The following is a 17,296-nucleotide window of genomic DNA, read 5'->3' as shown; positions in this document are numbered from 1 at the left end:
GAAATTAGGAGGCAAATTGTATTCCTGGTTGTGAAAGTGAAGTGAGGGGGTTGCATTGGGAAGGACAGTCTGAAAATGGTACTAACATTGTCTTGGGTGAAACTGATCCCATTCTGCAAGTTAAATTTTATACTCTGTACTGTTCATTGCAGATAGTGTTGGTTAAAAGCTCTTTGAGGGAAACTTTCTGATAAATTTGGCAAGTTTAAATCAAGTGCTTAGTTTATTTCCATGTTCAAAAGCAAGTGTAATGGTTTTAATGGGGAACAGACTGGTTCAATGAACTATCTGCTCAGTAGAGCCAGAGGAAGAGAAAAGCCACACGGGACTGAAGGTGTGAAGAGCAACGGAGGTCCTGAGGTACTGATGCTGCCCATATGATTGCCGTGTGTGCCATCCCCATGTCCTCGATGTCAACAGCTGGGAGGGAAGAGGAGGCAGAGAGCGTACTGTGACGTGGCCGATTCCCCCAGGTTTCTCAGTGAGTGCAGACAGACTTTGTGCCGGCCTCTGGAGCAAAAGTGGGAACTCTGAAGCGACACCACCGTGCCAGAGAGCTGTTGCAGCGGTGCTGGGCGTTCCTGCCCTGCGTTTGGGGAAGAGCTGGGTGGTACTCAGGGACTATATGGCGGCCTTCCTGGGGCCGTGTACTCCTCTCCAAGCACAATGCCCAAAATGAAGGTGTCCTTTGGTTTTACCTAGCAGCAGGATTCTTCTGATTTTTTTTTTTCTTTTCTTTAAAGAAAGGAATAATACTTTTCTGAGACAAAACCCTCAGGAATTACATCAACCGTATGAAATATAAATACGTTTTCTCTCCTGTTGCATAAATGATGGATTAGCTTTTCACTGGAGAAACGGCGAGTAGGATGTAAGAACAATTTGTGTAAGTTGCGAAGTAGGCTGTGGTGTACAGCAGCAGACTGTTATGAAACATGACACTATAGGAAATGTGATTAATGTGTGATGGACAACCCTTGGTAGATCAGTTTGCTCAAGTACATGTCCTATCACGAAAGCGCCATGCTTTGTGTTATGCGCAGTGGGCATCTGGACAGAGATGAACTACTGTTGGAGTATTATTTTATCCAGGAATGGGTGAGCTTTTTTTAAAGTGTAGCTAATAGTACAAGACCTTCTTTGTCATTTCTAGAAGAAAAACATTTGTCATTTTTCAGGATGAAAAGGAAGAATGTCTGAGTGTAGAAGTGAGGTACCATCCTTTTCTTGAGCGAGACGTGACTGATTTAGGGAGGAGAATATATGGAGCTGAACATGAACTTCTTGTCCTCATAGCGATTAGCAGCAGATGAGACGTACGCCGCCGCAGCAGTTGGCTCTGTAATAGCTGTGGGGTGCACAGAAAATGCCAGTTTGCTTTATGAAGCTAACCGAGTAAAACTACCTGCTTGGCACATGCTCCACTGGTCTGGTATTTTGTCACCATTACAAGACACCACTTTGTAGAGCAAGTGAATACAGTTCTTAAACTAAAAAAGGGAGAACGATTTCCAAATCTCTTAGTGCGAGTTTTATATATCTGGTGTATCCAGACCCCTTATTCTGAATTGCATTAGGACCCCTCAGGAATTACACCCTGGCAACTATTCAAGCTCCTGTTGATGCATAAACATGCACACTTATGAAAACAGAGTAGCTTGGATCTGTTTGTCCCTTTTTGGTTGCTGATGAGCTAATTTTATTTTAAAACTCAAGGGTCTTTTCTGCTTGGTGCATGAAGGGACAGAGTGAACTTAGTGGAGATGAAATTTCCTGAATTATAATAATCAGTAACTTTAGCCCTAGCTCTGGGTTAGGGAGGGATATGAGGTTGGACTAAAGGCACTGTGACTTTATTCCACTTGCCTGAGACAGACTGTTTTTATTATAGTAGTGCAGGGAAAACTTACGAAGTTGGAGGACTCCATGACCTGTAATTGATGATGTTTCCTGTAATTTTGTCCTTTATGTTTTAGTTTGATAGGGTTTATTAGTCATAATTTGGGGAAAATATGAACTTTTAACTTTTTTTTTTTAATCCAAGTGAACTCTGTCAATATTGCACTTATTATTTGCACAATTACTATCTGGTAACAGATATTAGGGCAAAATATCTAGGAGTAAGATATATTCCCAATGTGATTTACCTTTTCTTTAATGAAGGTGAGTGAGGGGCAGCTTTGTCTCCTGTGTACTGAAAGGAAAAAGTAGTTTTGACATAGCTTTGGTGTAGCGTAGCTACATGAGAGCAGAACCAAAAATTACGATAATAGGTTTCAGAAAGAAAATCTATGTTAAAACAACACACTCAAAATAGTTAAATAAAAATTCTGATAAATAGCTAAGGTATTCATTAAATGTGCTTTGCATTGTGGAAGCTTACAGTCATTGTGCATAAATACTAAGCTATTTTAAAAAGAAAACTGACATTGCAAACTCTTAATAGAGCTGATAACATTTGTCTGTCAGCTTTTTCACATGAAAATTGGATTTTCACTGAATGATTTTTGTATAGAAGAGAAGTATCTTAAAATATTTAATTAAGACACTGAGAAACAAGTTTCTCAATTACTTGCTAAAATATTTTGCTTTTTATTTACAAGTTATCTTTTCCTACAAAAAAGGTAACTTTTTAAAAAGGATTTTGTTTAGTTTCTCCATGGAAAATAAGCCTTTCTCTGTCAAAAGGCATTCGAAAGGCCTTTCCCCCCACCCTGACAAAATAATTCTTCTTCCTTCAAAGTGCACATTGTACAGAAAAGTGAAACAATCCCAAAAATGCTGGGGTGCTCCTACAGCTGCCCCACTGCTCCCTCAAAACTCTGAGTGATCCTTTGGAGGAGAAAAATGTTTGAATTAAAACTGTGGACTGCTGCTCATGAAACTGGTCTGTAGGGTTCTGTCTAGGTGACCTTGGGCAAACCATTAAAATACCAGTCCTGGGAGATGCATCTGAGGGTGTTTCACAGATGCTGGGGCCTGTGCTCTTTGTATTCCAGTCTCCCCATTTTAAGTGGACCAGCAGCAATTGAGCTATCCCAGGCATATTGGAGTGCTCTTTTTTCACAAGCCAGTGAAGACAAAATGATTTCCACTTTGGAATGGACAGAGCTGTGAACTGTAAACTGTTTCTCTAAGCTTTGTTTGTGACACTGAAAGAACCAAAGCCTTTAATAATGAGGACTCTAAGCAGTCCCATTTATTCTAGAAATCCCTGTTTTGCTCATCCAAGTGGCTTTTTTTCAGGCTGCTTCAATTTGAAACACGGCACATCTGAAAGAAAATTGTATTTTGTTTACAAGTACTGCAGTCTGCCAATTATGAGTCCAGTAATAGACATTTGCAGGTAGCAGAGGCTAACGCATATCTTAACCAATTGGTATTAACCACATGTAGTAGATGAGAAAAGCTGACATTTATTTAAATAATAAAAGAAATATTTCTCTAGTGGGAGAGATTTTTCTTCACAGTGTATATATGTATACAATATATAAAAAAAAAAGTGAATTGTGCAGCGGTTTAATTTTAGCTCAGAGGATTACATGACCTACACTTTCATTTGATTTTTCACAATGTTTGCTGTGTCATATGTTTTACCTAGTAGGACCTGTGTTTGCAAACTGTCTTTTTTAAATGTGTAATGTAATATATGTAACTTCTTAAACATCTGAAGTTGTTTGTAATTTAGGCTTTGGAAACATCTCCCCACGCACACAAGGTGGAAAGATATTCTGTATCATCTATGCCTTACTGGGAATTCCTCTGTTTGGTTTTCTGTTGGCTGGTGTTGGAGATCAACTAGGGACGATCTTTGGAAAAGGAATTGCCAAAGTAGAAGATACCTTTGTTGTGAGTATACTGACTGGCTTGTTTTTTCTTCATGCTGCTCGATGTTCTAAAGTTCACAAGTGAAATGAAAAGTCTGAAAAACAGGGTAGAGCTCATCATGTAACCAGATGCCTAGCAAAAAGTAGGAAGAACTTTGCAAAGTCTGGACATGTTACTGAACATTGTTAATTGAGAACTGGATGAAGCCCAACGTTTTCTACAATGATTATGGTTGGGAAGAGGAACAAGATCCAAAACATTTTATTTTTGCTTTGCCCTTATACTCCTAAGCTTGCTGTGATGTTTACCTTTAAAGGTTGTCATATAGTTTGTGGTAGGAAATCACTGACTCAGAGAGATGGAAGAGTGGAGCTGCAGGGGTAACGTGTGGAAATTGTTGCTGCTGCTTTGAGTTGATTCACAGAAACAAAACCTTCGGTGTCTGAGCCTAAAATCATTAAGTCTTAAAATCTTGACTCAGATGCCATCATAGCAGAGGAAATGCTTACAGTCTGTAGGCATCTACATTTCCAGATTTATGGGCCTGCAAGTGACTAAAGCTTTGGGCGTTCACTGAAGCAGAACAGCCTAAATGGTACAGAGCCTGCTGATGCTTCCCTGACATTGGACTCCCCTTTGAGGTCTCCTTGCTAGACCAACGCTCCATGCTAGTAGAATGTTTTACTGCTTAAGGTATTTTCAGCCTCTTCTGCTGTACTGCTTAGCACAGCCTAGAAGTTCTTGCCCATCGTTCTGTTTGGCTACTGATCTTTAATTATTCACGGAGAGGGGCACAGTTTCAGTAGAGGAAGAGGCTTGTCAAACAGACTTGAAGCTTGCGGAGATATTGATGAAGTTCAGCTATAGCCAGTCGTTAACGAACAAATGCTTTGAATTCTAGCAGAGGGACTTAATTTACTTATCTTAGGCTCTGTTTCACACACAGAAAAGTTTATTAAGGTTGTATTTTACAATGCAGTTATTAAAAATGTATTTACTGAGATTTTTGAAGCATAGAATAATGAAACTTAATAAACCTAATTATTTAGGTGTTTTACTAACCTTTAATAAAATGTTGTAGGTTTAACTATTACCTAACATTCAAACTACATATAAAATACTGTTTGTCTTTTGATATGTAGAATGTCATATCCAGTGAGTACGGAGTAATCAGCTTGATGTTGTAGCTGTTTGCATTAGCACTGCAAGTGTTAGAAGGATTGTTTTTCTGCAACAAGCCCTAATCTTTTCTATAATAGGAAGGGTCTGCCATGGCCTTATTTTTGAAGCAAAGCAAACTGGGGCTGCACTGAGGAGTCTTATGCAATAGGTAAATACAAGCTTGAAAGCTTTTTAAGAAAAGGCAGGTATTTTTGACTTTGAAATATCAGTTCAAGTCCAGAAAGTTACTGGTGAATAACATCTATTTCTATTGAGATTTGCCTGAAAAAGGCAAGAACATTCAATAAGAACATTTTGTTTTTATCCTTTCTGGGTTTTTTATAACTGGATTTTATTTTTTGCTGAAAAGTACAAAAGATTTGAGACCAATTTGTGTGTCTTGGCCTGTTGCTCATGGGGATAATGGTTTTCCTTTTTTTTTGTAATGGATGTGTCCCTATAAGAATTTCCCAACATAAAAAGCAGCGTCTTGTCCCCTTTTTCAATCTCTGAATGAAAACATGGATCTATGTTTTGCCGTCTGGAACACTTCCTTGTTCTGTTTATGAGTTCTCCAAAAGAAGAACTGGGTGATGCTGATGGGTCAGAGCCATGTTGCCATAACTGAAACTACTCCTGTGATTTGGGTTACAAAAGCTGAACCTTGCTCATGCTGGCTGTAAAGCATAGTTTCCATTGGCACTGAACTTAAATGCAAGAAAACATGTATGGTGAACAGTTTGATTTCATTTTTGGTCTCCTTTTGTGAAAGTTTTCAGTTTTGTGCAATCCCTTGCTTACTTTAAGTTGAACCAATGTGCTTTGGATGGATGGAACACTGTACTGAGAGGAAAATTGTCAAACTGGCAGGGCATGTCAAATGGGATTTTGCAGTGGTCTGTTCTAGCTTTGGTACTGTTAAATTTCATTAATAGTTTACACAACAGATAAAGGACTCTGTTCATTAAATCTGCAGATTATTTCAAGATGTGGAGAACTAAAAGTTAGAAGACAATCAGAATTCAAAATGATCTTGAACATTTTGAGAAGCAGCCTGACTATATGGGATTAAATTCAGGAGGGACAAATTCAAAGTACTCTTTGAAAGAATAATAAAATATGCAATTACATGACAGGAAACAGTTGCCTAGGTGCAATTTTGTAGAAATGTTCTGAGGACTCCAGAGGCTCATAAGATAACATGGATTAATGTCATACTGCTGTGAAAAGCATACATCATAGTTAGAAGTATAAACAGGAGTGTAAATAAATGAATAAATGGATAAAGCATAAGAAAGGTTCCTTCCATTCTATTTTGTGATTCATTTTTTTTACATCTATTTTTGGGTACAACACCTAATGAAACATGGATTAGTTGGTTGGAGCCAAGGGATAGCAATGAGAATGGAAGGGTGAAGAAAGACTGAAAGAAATTAGTTTATTTGGTCTAAAGAATATATGACTGAAAGAAAACACCTGTAAAAGTTTGCTGGGAAGAGCAAAGTAGCAATTCCTTTCTTTGCCTTGTATAAAACCATCAATAGTAGACTAAAACTGAAGGAGATGAGATGCAAGTTAAGCATTAAGAAAACCTTCTGATGACAAGAACAGTTAAGCATGATCACATACTGTTGGTCAGTAATGTATCTGCAGTGGCTTAGTTGGGTTGTTTTTGTCTTGGGGCAGATTTGGAAGAGGTTATCTCTCCCAGCTCTATTTTCTGTGGTTATTTAGCCAGTTACTTGATTAGAGAGAAATGTATGGTTAAAATTCACCTTTTTTATTCAGTTATTTGTGGATGCATAAACGTAGGGACATCGCAGGTGTGAACACCGCTTGAAGCTCACTCAGATATCTAGCCCCTACTCAAAACTTGAGCATGATCAAGTGTTAATGAATGCTACACATGCCACTCACTCAGATCACAAACCTGGCCACAATGAAGAGTCTAGCCCTGCTCTGCATTTCCTGCTAGTAAATGTTTCCTAGGGTAGTCATGTTTGCTTTGAAAACCCTTTCAAAATAAAACACTGCTTTGATTTTCCTGTTTACTTGAGAATTTATAATGCACTGTCCTCTTGAGCAATATAGTGCTCACTGTGGGTGATCGGTGCCTATATACAGTGGTGCAGTTTTATTAACGATGGGTTTCCTCTCTTTCCCCTTCCCTTTCCAGAAATGGAATGTGAGTCAGACAAAGATTCGCATAATTTCAACAATAATATTCATACTGTTTGGCTGCGTGCTGTTTGTTGCTCTTCCTGCAGTTATATTCAAGCACATAGAAGGTTGGAGCACACTAGATGCAATTTATTTTGTGGTTATCACTTTAACTACCATTGGATTTGGCGACTATGTTGCAGGTAAGATTTTCTCGTAACTTTATCTTCTAATATTTTGCACAGTGGTGTATGATCTGTTTTTTGGGGGGGACAGGCACATCTTTGTTGTGGTGCCTCTCTCCTAGTTTTACCCTTTATCATTCTTGTGTCGGTGCAGAAGATGAGGGGGTCTGCCCTCATCTTGGATCATGTGGCAGGCTAGAGACAGGGGGTGGGACAGTGAAATGCATGGTGCCTGTCTCTGTATATTCCATTTTTTCTCCTCCTGTACTGCTAAAGATGTTTTACTTAATCCTTAGGTGTATTTTTTTGTTCTTACAGATTGAGTGAAATGCAAGAATTAATATAATATTTTAGTCTGGTGAATACGTTTTTTTCAGCTGGAATCACTTAAAATATCTCACCCTTTGAAGATACATGACGTAGTTTTTGTGTGCATCTCTTACTTTCAAAGTGTTGTTCCAGACCTCTGTTTCTGCCATTGAGATGTCTCTATGGCTGTTGGATCCTGTTTCTGTGTTTTCTTTCTTTTGTTTGCTATGTATGCATTTGTCCATGTGTGTCTTGTAATGTAAGGAGAAGGTTTAGCACAACCCATAGATAACGTGTCCTACTTTTATGGTTCTGTTAGCCTGGATTTGATTGGTTGCAAATAACTTTGACAAACAGAGCTAAAAAAAGCTTGGGCCAGTTCTCTGCATCAACTTCTTTCTTGAAAAAGTGTTGGAGGTGTTAGACCACTTATCAGAATAGGATTGAGTAAAAAAATATGTTGTCTATGAGGAATTGTGTTGGTTGGAGTCAGTGATGTATTCAGGTGAGGATTAGAAATTCAGAGCTTTGTGCTCTGAGACTTGCTTTCTTCAGCCTGATCTCATGCTTCTCCTGATGCAGCACCATCATCTCTTTTTCATGAGGTGAAACACCGTGCCTGAACTCTGTGCAAGGCAGACATAGCTGAGAAAGGTGGCCGAGAAGGACAGCAGTGCTGGGGCTGCTGCCAGTGAGCTACGCTCCTGGAGGGAAGTGTTTCTAGTAGACATCCACGTGGTGTGGGCTTCTCCCATGTCCCATCTGTAGCCAAGGCTAGTGCAAGAGCACCGAGGTGAGGGTCTCAAGTTGGATAGCTCCTCGTAGCTGCCTGAAGTTTGCCTTGATGGCAAGAATGTGACTGGTTTTGTCACTGGCAAAAGTTTTTGAGGTTGAAGTCCCACAAGGACATCTGAAGTGTTTGGCGTATTCATAAATGGTCTGGGTAAAATGGGGGAAAATTTAGCCAGTGTTGAAGATACTAAGTTATGCAAGCTGTTTAAAAAATAAAGGCCACTTGACAAGTTGCCAAAGATTCATATAAATTATGGAACTGGGCTGTAAAATGGCAAACAATTTATTTGGACTTTCACATAGCTTTTTGTGATGTTTCCATATTTCTTTTGAATGTGTCTCACTGATTTCTCCCCTTCCCCTTTCCTTTCCCATATTGTTTTTCTTATTTCCATTTTTTCTTCAGGAATTTGTGATTCTGGTCAGATTCTAACTTGCACCAAATAAAAAATTTACGCTGTTTCCAAGCCAAGAGTCTGGGTATTTTAGACTTTTGTTCCTGAGGGGTACATGTATGTCAGGGAATAAATATAATAGTGTATAAAGGCCTGGTTATATTTACTGTAAAGCATTAAGTGAAATGGCTCACTTGGTTCTAACTAGAACACTGAGTACATTCATCATTACTCTCATTATAAATTTCCACGTATTTTTCTATTTGTAGACTACTTGATATCATAATTTGTTCCTAAATCATGTCTGGGTTTTTTTAATTTTACCGGGAAATGCTTTCTCTTTCTACAGAATGTCCTTGAATTACATTGTTCTATAGCTTATGGCTTTTTATGGTTCACTTCATATATATTTTTTTTATTTTAAAGTTCCACTGTAAATGCATGATGTCAAAAATGTCATGAATGTTTTCTATTTTCTTTTAGAGTAAGATGCACAAGACTTGTATTCATACCGTAATATGTTATTAACTTAAAGTTTCAGTGTGTGGGAGTTGGATCTGTACTTGCACAGATGATGCTCAAGAGAACAGGGTTAGATGACTATCTCCATCCTAACTGGGAGGTTAACATTGCCACGGAACTGTATTTTGTCAGAAATGAAGTTGGCAATATTTTCATCTTTGTGTGGACTAACATAGTTTATGAAAAATGACTTGAAGGATTTTTCAAAAAGGTCCATTTGTTTTCTTATTCCTGTACATAATTGCCTAGTTAAATAAAAATCCTGAAAAATAGGTAAGGTACTCATTGACTCTGCTTTGCATTATGGAAGTTTAGAGTCATCAGTGTGCATAAATACTAAGCTATTGGAAGAAAACTCACGTTGCAAGTTCTTAATGAAGCTGATAAAATTGTTTTAAGGGCTAGGCTTCCGTATGAATTTTGAGGAAGTATGCAGAATCTTTCTCACAGTAACAATTAGTAAGGTGTCTTTATGACTTTTTGGTTTGCTTGTTTTTCTTTTCAGTGAGTCATAACTAGCATGCAGACATTAAGCGCCATCGATATTTTTGTGGTAGGCTTCATCTACAACACTCTCTCCTTGAAGTTTAGGAAGGCTGAGTGTCATAAACAGAGGTGAAACAAGCATGTGGAGTTAAGGCACGTAATGCTGTATAAAGGTGTAGGGCAGGCTGTCAGAATATGGGTATTGCATCTGAAATTGTGGCTTAAGAGCATGGCGTTCTTGGTTCTGGTTTGTCACGGTGAGACGTGAGGCAGAATGACGCTTCAGTCCACTTAGTGCCTGGATGGCAATTCATTTGGAAAAAAAACATTCACACTGGCGTTAATTTATTAATTTTTCTGATTTTTTTTTTTTTTTTCCTGGTCAGAAAGGCATGTTTCTTAAAAAATACCTAGAGTGAAAATTACCTTCATCCACAGAATTATAGTCAAATCTAAAGCAGAGTGGTGGGCAGTGATATTCCAAATTGTAATTACAGTGGAGTGAACTCTTTTAGCAATAAAAATAAAATTGGCAAGTCTTGTAGTATATTGAAGGTCCATGGTATATTTCATGATTATGTGTCAGTTTTGGCTCAAAGTTCCCTCAAAAATCAAAAATTTGTAAATATTTGAAAACTTTGAAATATTCTGGTAATTTTTTTCTGGGAACTGTCATCCCAGAGAAAAGAAAATAAGTTTGCAAGCTCTACATACAAATGTCACAGTTTTGATAATATGTGTATTGGGGTTAAAAGAAACTTTTCTTACAATGTCTGTCACTTCTCACTAATATGGAACTTGCTGCTTTCTGGCACCACTGCAGGTAAGAGTTGAAGAGAAGCCCTGAAGAACTTTTAGGAGGTAAAGGAGAGAGTGTTTGTGAATAGCTGTACTAAAAGGAAGCCGAAAGAAGAACTTGGGATTCAGGAATGTAATGGTGTTAAAGGCTGTAGTGCAGGTCGTCGTATTAGAAATTCCTGTAGAGTTATCCAGAATTTTTCTACAAGTTTCTTCTCATTTGTACTGGAGACCAAGTACTCTGTTCCCAGAAACTAAAATGCCAAAACATCCCCTTTTGTGCTCAGAATCTAGGTTGCTGTTTGGAGCCTATGGAAATTTCAGCTACAGTTTCTACCAGCAAGAGAAGCCTTAAGGCAAATGGAAGACCGATCACTGAAGGTGCATGCAAGGAGGCAAAAGATGAAAAGCCCTTGTACTGCATGTTCAAGATAATGTATAAACAGTATTCCAAAAAACAAACTTAATGTTTCTCTATCTTATGACATGCTTTGATTTTTCCAGTTTTTGGAGAGGTTGATTTTTTTTTATTATTTTTGCAGGGGAAATAAGTATTTTTTTTTTAATTTAGGAAAGTTTATTCTTGTAGCTTTTCACAAAAAAGGAAGTAAGAATCTGTACTACAGACTGCACTGTCTTATGAAAATCAGGAGTCAAACATCCCTTTTCTTGTTTTCAAGAGAAACCATTGACTTTAATATGACAGAAGAAAATCAAACCAATATTATGTATATTCTGTGAAAGAGAAAAGAAAGAGATCTTTTCATGTCAAATGTGTCATTTTTTAGTATAATGAAAGATATTATTGGGTACTAAAGTTAGCACTGAGGTACATCTATATATGTATAACATGACAATATATTGTTCATATGTGCAGATAAATCCTTTAACTGCAGTGCAGATGGGAAGGTATAGCCAAATATTTCTAAGGGAGTTAATGGAACACATTTCAAATCAAAAGTAGATGAGATGTCCAAAACTTAACTGAACTAAGTAGAGGTCAGACATATAAATAGCACATCGGTAGTCTGTTTCACAGTGGGGCATAATGATGATATAAGGTTGCACTGCAATCAGTCCAATTCACCAGATTACAGAATTTTGCAAGTCTCACTTTAAAAATGTATTCTAACTATTTTGTTGTTGTTGTTTTCCCTTGTTTGAGCTCTGATTTTTAGCTTATTTCTTCTTTACTCTTTTCGTCTGTAATTTAATTCAGTGTATTTCCACTGTAATACAGATATCTGGGTCTGCACAGTATTGCTTGGCCTGAGACCCAGTTTGTAGAGGGCTGAGATATTTTAGTCTCATTTAGTGTCACCAAACTGGAACACTTCACCTGGTGGTTGTAGCAGCCCAGTTGGTCTGCTCTCACTATGTGATATTACTTACCTGGCAGAAAGGGCTCTACAGGAAGAAATTGCTGTCATGCTGAGCAAGAGGCGCGTGTCGAGCATCCCGTAAGAGCTGTGCGCTCTCCCGCAGGCTGTGTGTCTTTTTTTGGCATTTGGAAGTGCTCTTTGCCACCTCAGGACTTCAGGTCCATAATAGGGGCTTTCTGGTGTGAACCATGCAGCCTGCTTTAAGCTCAAGTCAGCGTGCCGTGTCTTGCTCGGTTTCTGTATAGGACAGCGCATAAGGAGTGTTTTATAGCTGTGCTTTGTATTCTGAAGTAGCTCTCCATTTTCCACTGAGTGGCATCAAGTAACTCAGATGGCCGACTTACATTCTCTCTCGCAGGCAGTGCAATGTTATCTTCTCCTAAACATGCTGCTTTTCCACGTCTCCGCATAAGCTAGCCTTTCTCCATCCCTTTTTGCAGTCCTCGGAGGTAATTCCTTTCAAGCTGAAGGGCTGAACCTCCATATTTCTTTGGAGTGGGACAAAAGATGCTTCTGGATTAAGACTCTTGGGCAGGTTTGTCACAATGGGGATGATGGACCAGCTACTCGTGGTTCTGCAATTAAAACTCTCTTTGGATTTAATCATAGTTCTATACCCAGAATAATTTGTACTGCTGATAAAAAATAATAAAGATGTTTCTTGGTTTGAAGGACCAACTTTTGAATAACCCAGCGGTTGTGCTGGTGTGGAATTAAGATGCTCGATGCCAGTAGAACTTTCTATTCTCTGCTTTTAGTTTTGAAGCAAAAATGCAAGCAAAACCAGACAACTTCACAGAAATAATTACATGCTTCTTTTTGAGTCAGTTAGCTGTAGACAGAATGGGGAGAAGAGTAGCAACAAAAAGAAAATTATTTACTTGTTTTATGTAAATAAATACATTAAAAATACATCTATTTTCCCTGCCTATGGCAGGGGGGTTGGAACTTGATGATCTTTGAGGTTCCTTCCAACCTAAACCATTCTATGACTCTATATTTGAAAACCTGAGAATCAGAATTTGTCCTAATGCACCCCTGAAATCTTCTCTAGTGCCATCCTTCACTAAAACACAGAGCTTTTCACCTCAGTAAGAAATGCATTTGGGCCATAAAACAACCTATGTCTTCCAAAGTGGTGAAAATCCAAAATAATTTAAAAATTGTTTGGCAGATGTAAGAGTTGTGGCAGTGGCAATACAACAGCCTGTGATGAAGATGGATGGACAAACTCTTTGATTTATCATAGATTTTAAGGGTACCTTATTTCAGGTAGAGGTCAAACAAAGTTGGAAAAAAGTTTTGTCCCTTGGCCCTCAAAATGGAGTTTGCCAAACAAACAACAAAATTCAGCACCTACCTTCTTGGCATTGTGCTTCTTGAAGGGCTATATAAAATAATCTGCTTTGCAAAAGAAAGATTATAGCATTATTAAGTAAAAAATATGCTATGAAAAATCCATACAAATGTATCATGTTGATATACTTTTAACAATGTTACCAGTAAAACCATTAGATGAATTATCTCATATACTTCAGTACAAATACATTTACCTATACATACTCATATCCAAATACATTAATACCCATTTATGTGAATTGTAAATCAGTAGTTAATGAATTCCATTTACTTTAAATTCAGTACAGTTGACTTTTGATCATATTTTCCTATCAGTGAAATTCTATTTAATGACATTCCCAGGTAACTGCATTATAGCACTCTGCGATGTTTAAGCATCACAGGGGACAGCAGTTACCTCAGGACAAACATCCTTCAGTACGTCTCTGTCTCCCTGGTGTTCCATTAAATTGAGACCTCACCCAAGGAGTTCTTGAAACTCAAAAAGTCCACAGCCAATAAAGATTTTAGCTGTTAAGCCTTTTCCTAGAGGGTTGTGAACTGCCCCTTTCTAACTTTAGGAAAGCTGAACTCCTTTGGGCATGGCTAGATGGAGCCATCTCCTGGCCAGACAGTAAAGAGAACTCTAGATTGAATATGAATGTGTCCTAACTCCTGCCCTGGTAATTAACCTTGCTGTAAACAAATTAGGTATAAACTGTGAAGGAAATGCTCCCTGTAGACTGGCAGAGTTAGGTTCCAGTTGCAGTTTATAAACTGAACAAACCAAAAATTAAAACCAGCTGAATGGACGCTTTATGTGATGCTTTCTTGTGCCTTGTGTGAACAGCTGGAGAAGAAGGTGAAGCGCCGAGCATGGTTCATTACTAGCTCCTGATAGAGCAAAGGGATGGTGGTAATCAAGCATTTTTTGAATCACGACAAATTTTGGGTGAATCATCTCTACCTGTTTTACTGGATTGACACGACCTGGATGATGTTAACAAATCACTTTATTTCTGATATTTCGTTGTCTTGGGCTGTGATAAACTCAACCCTTTGATGGTTGGCTGTCTTCTGTTCCACACAGAGCCCTGTCTTCTACCTTATGTGTGACTGTAGGTGTCAAAGTATATCCATTTTTGCATTGTGAATTCATCCCTTGGGTAGTTGAGTAAACCACTATAGCTCAACAGATTTTATTGATGAAAAGGCTTATTGCCGTGAGAGGACCAAAATTTCTTTCTATGAGGGCTTCCATACAAGATAACTATTAGTAAAATTATTTGTTATTTGCATGTAATCTCTGTGATGATTAGATAGTAACAGCTAGGGAAAAAAGGTTACTCTCTGTGAGAGTTAATCTTGTTACTGTAACAAGGTGCTTGACATTTTGGGGCCAATTTTCCTTTGACTGTTTCAGTACAGGATGCAGATACATAAAGCGACATATTATGTACCAGTACAGAGTACTTTAATGTGCCTGAAAAGGTTTTACTGTAGAGTCTCTTCAGCTGTGGGCAGATACACACATCAAATGTCTACTTGCAGCAACCCAGACTGGGAGCCTGATTTTATTTGTCATGACGTGGCTGAATTGCAAGTTTTATTGTACTGCAAGATGTGAAATGTGAGCTGTTTTGTGTTGTGAAGAGCTCTGGATGGACATAACTTTGTGTGAAAATAAGGCATCTGTTCTCTATAGCTGTATTGTACCCGAAAGCTCCATTACAGACATCTCTGAAGTTCATCCTTTTTTACTTTAACACTGAAAGGAAGAAAGCGACTGGTGCTTACAGCAGTGGTATTCAAAAAAAGCTGCCTTCAGCTGACATCCGGTTTATCCACCTTTTTTTTTGAGTATGATCAGTCCAGCTCAAATCCCTGCACCGTGGTTTCCTCCTCTGCAAAATGGAGATGATAGTGTTTGCCTGCCCAACAGGGACACTTGTTAATGCAGGTGCTATTCTGCTTTACTAGAGCTGAAGGTTTCATGTAAGTATTGAGATGTATTTCAAAGTCATTGCAGTTGCAGAATCAGTTTTCTCAGGATATGAACACATTATGTATTCCAGAGCAATACTTAAAATTTGGTACAGCATTGTTATGTGGAGCAGGTTGGGAAGACCTTTCATGCAAGCTGTCCTCAACGACCTCTGTCTTAAATAATGATAGATCAGAAGTTGAATCAGTTCGTCTGGGTTCATTTTTTAATTATTATGAATGATTAGCAATAATGGTCTAAAATTTGCATACTCCGAACTGTGTTTTCAAGAGTTTATGAATTTAGATCATTGTTTATTCAAATTCAACAAAATGTTTTGCTATGAATTTTTGCATGGGTGAGAAAATAGAAGAAGTTGTAAGAAATATAACTGTTTTTTTTAGGAAAAGAATTAAACAACAGTTTTGCACCTCTAATTATTAAGTCTGCTTTAATTTTAACTGTATTGTTTTTCAGGGGGATCAGATATTGAGTACCTAGATTTTTATAAGCCAGTGGTGTGGTTTTGGATCCTTGTTGGACTTGCTTACTTTGCAGCTGTCCTCAGCATGATTGGAGACTGGCTAAGAGTCATATCAAAAAAGACAAAGGAAGAGGTAAGAACATTTTGAAAGGGGAAGAAATACTACATTTTAAAAACTTTGATTAGAAGTCAAATGAGCTTATAGCTGCTTTTGCTTTTAGGGCAAAGCTCTTCATGTACGAAGTATATGCTGTATCTCAAACTGCAGCAAACTTTGTAGCAGTCTAGTCAAACATACAGTGATTTTTACATGGCTGCATAGAAAATTAGATTAAATGTATTATTAAATTAACTGTAAATGCACAAATGTACCTGACTTACAGGAGAAAAATCTCTAAAAGGATTATTCTAGGCAGAAGTCCTTAATTTTTGAGGAAAAGTCATTCTGCTTTGATTGTTTCTATATGGGATGCAGGTATGTAAAAAGACCAATCAAACAAAAAATCCCCCAAAACAAAACACAAAACTAAAACAAAACAAAAAACCCCAGACAAACAACCCCAAATCACTAAATAGTTATATTCAAGGTACCTTTGATCATTTTATAGTGGTAAGAGAATAAATGTTTCATATCATGCAAGGTATTGGAATGAATTATTTAAATATGCCTGGGAGTATTTTACAGTAATATTTTCAGTGGCATGCCTAGTTATTTGTAGTCAGGTGCATTGCTTTCGGTTCAAATATATTTTCACTTGTAAATGTGTTTATCATTCCAATGATGCTACAATATTTTACTTTAAATTTTGTCATTTAGGAAAATGGCCTCGTTTTGAAAATGTTAGAGGATAAACAAAATTTCCTTTGATTGCAGCTGACACAGTTCAGGATTTACTAGAAGTTTGAGAAATAAATAATGTTGTTTTAAGCAACATATTATTTCCCTCTAATTTAACTTCAGTTCCTCAGCATGCATCAGTTCATTTGTATTACTCAAATATAAAAACTCTAATTTCTTTTTGAGGGAGTGAATATGTTGGTTATTGTGCAGTGGCCTACTACTTACATTGTTTTAAACTGTTTTCCTAGCTGTAGGGCATGGCATCCATGCCTAGATGTAATCCCGGCAATCCTTGAGTTCCCAAAGACCTCGCTATAAAGGGTAGCTTACCCCTATATACCTTCACTCATGCCAGACCCTCAGGGTCCCTGTCCCTTTCTGACCAGAGGGCAGCAGGATGGTGACAGCGGGCAGGAGGATGTGAGCTGGGCTCTTGGGCAGGATGAAGCCCACTTTGTGATGCACGTGGGGCGGGCGGCCCTTTTTCATTGCCCTTGCTATGCTCACAGCTCTTTGTAGTTAGAGAAAGCATTGGGGCAGGTCCGTCGTAAGTACACTTTTACCAGGCATTTCATAAACACTTAGCTGGGAAGCAGAGGAGGGTATTTATTTGATGAGGTTCATTTAAAGA

The 17,296-nt window shown here is 38.0% G+C and overlaps 1 protein-coding gene across 1 annotated transcript in view; it reads left to right on the top strand.

Annotated features, from left to right (window-relative positions):
* Nucleotides 1-17,296, top strand: part of KCNK2 (potassium channel, subfamily K, member 2) — a 76,241-nt gene that overhangs the window by 45,116 nt on the left and 13,829 nt on the right. Inside the window, exons 3-5 of the mRNA XM_009894323.1 lie at nucleotides 3,689-3,849; nucleotides 7,166-7,352; nucleotides 15,818-15,957. Coding sequence (XP_009892625.1) covers nucleotides 3,689-3,849; nucleotides 7,166-7,352; nucleotides 15,818-15,957 — 488 coding nt within the window. The remainder of the gene's footprint in view (nucleotides 1-3,688; nucleotides 3,850-7,165; nucleotides 7,353-15,817; nucleotides 15,958-17,296) is intronic.

Source organism: Charadrius vociferus, unplaced genomic scaffold (genome assembly GCF_000708025.1).
Source record: "Charadrius vociferus isolate BGI_N301 unplaced genomic scaffold, ASM70802v2 scaffold261, whole genome shotgun sequence".
Taxonomy (NCBI): Eukaryota; Metazoa; Chordata; class Aves; order Charadriiformes; family Charadriidae; genus Charadrius; species Charadrius vociferus.
The sequence above is the reverse complement of the archived record's forward strand: the minus strand, read 5'-3'. Positions and strand labels throughout refer to the sequence as shown.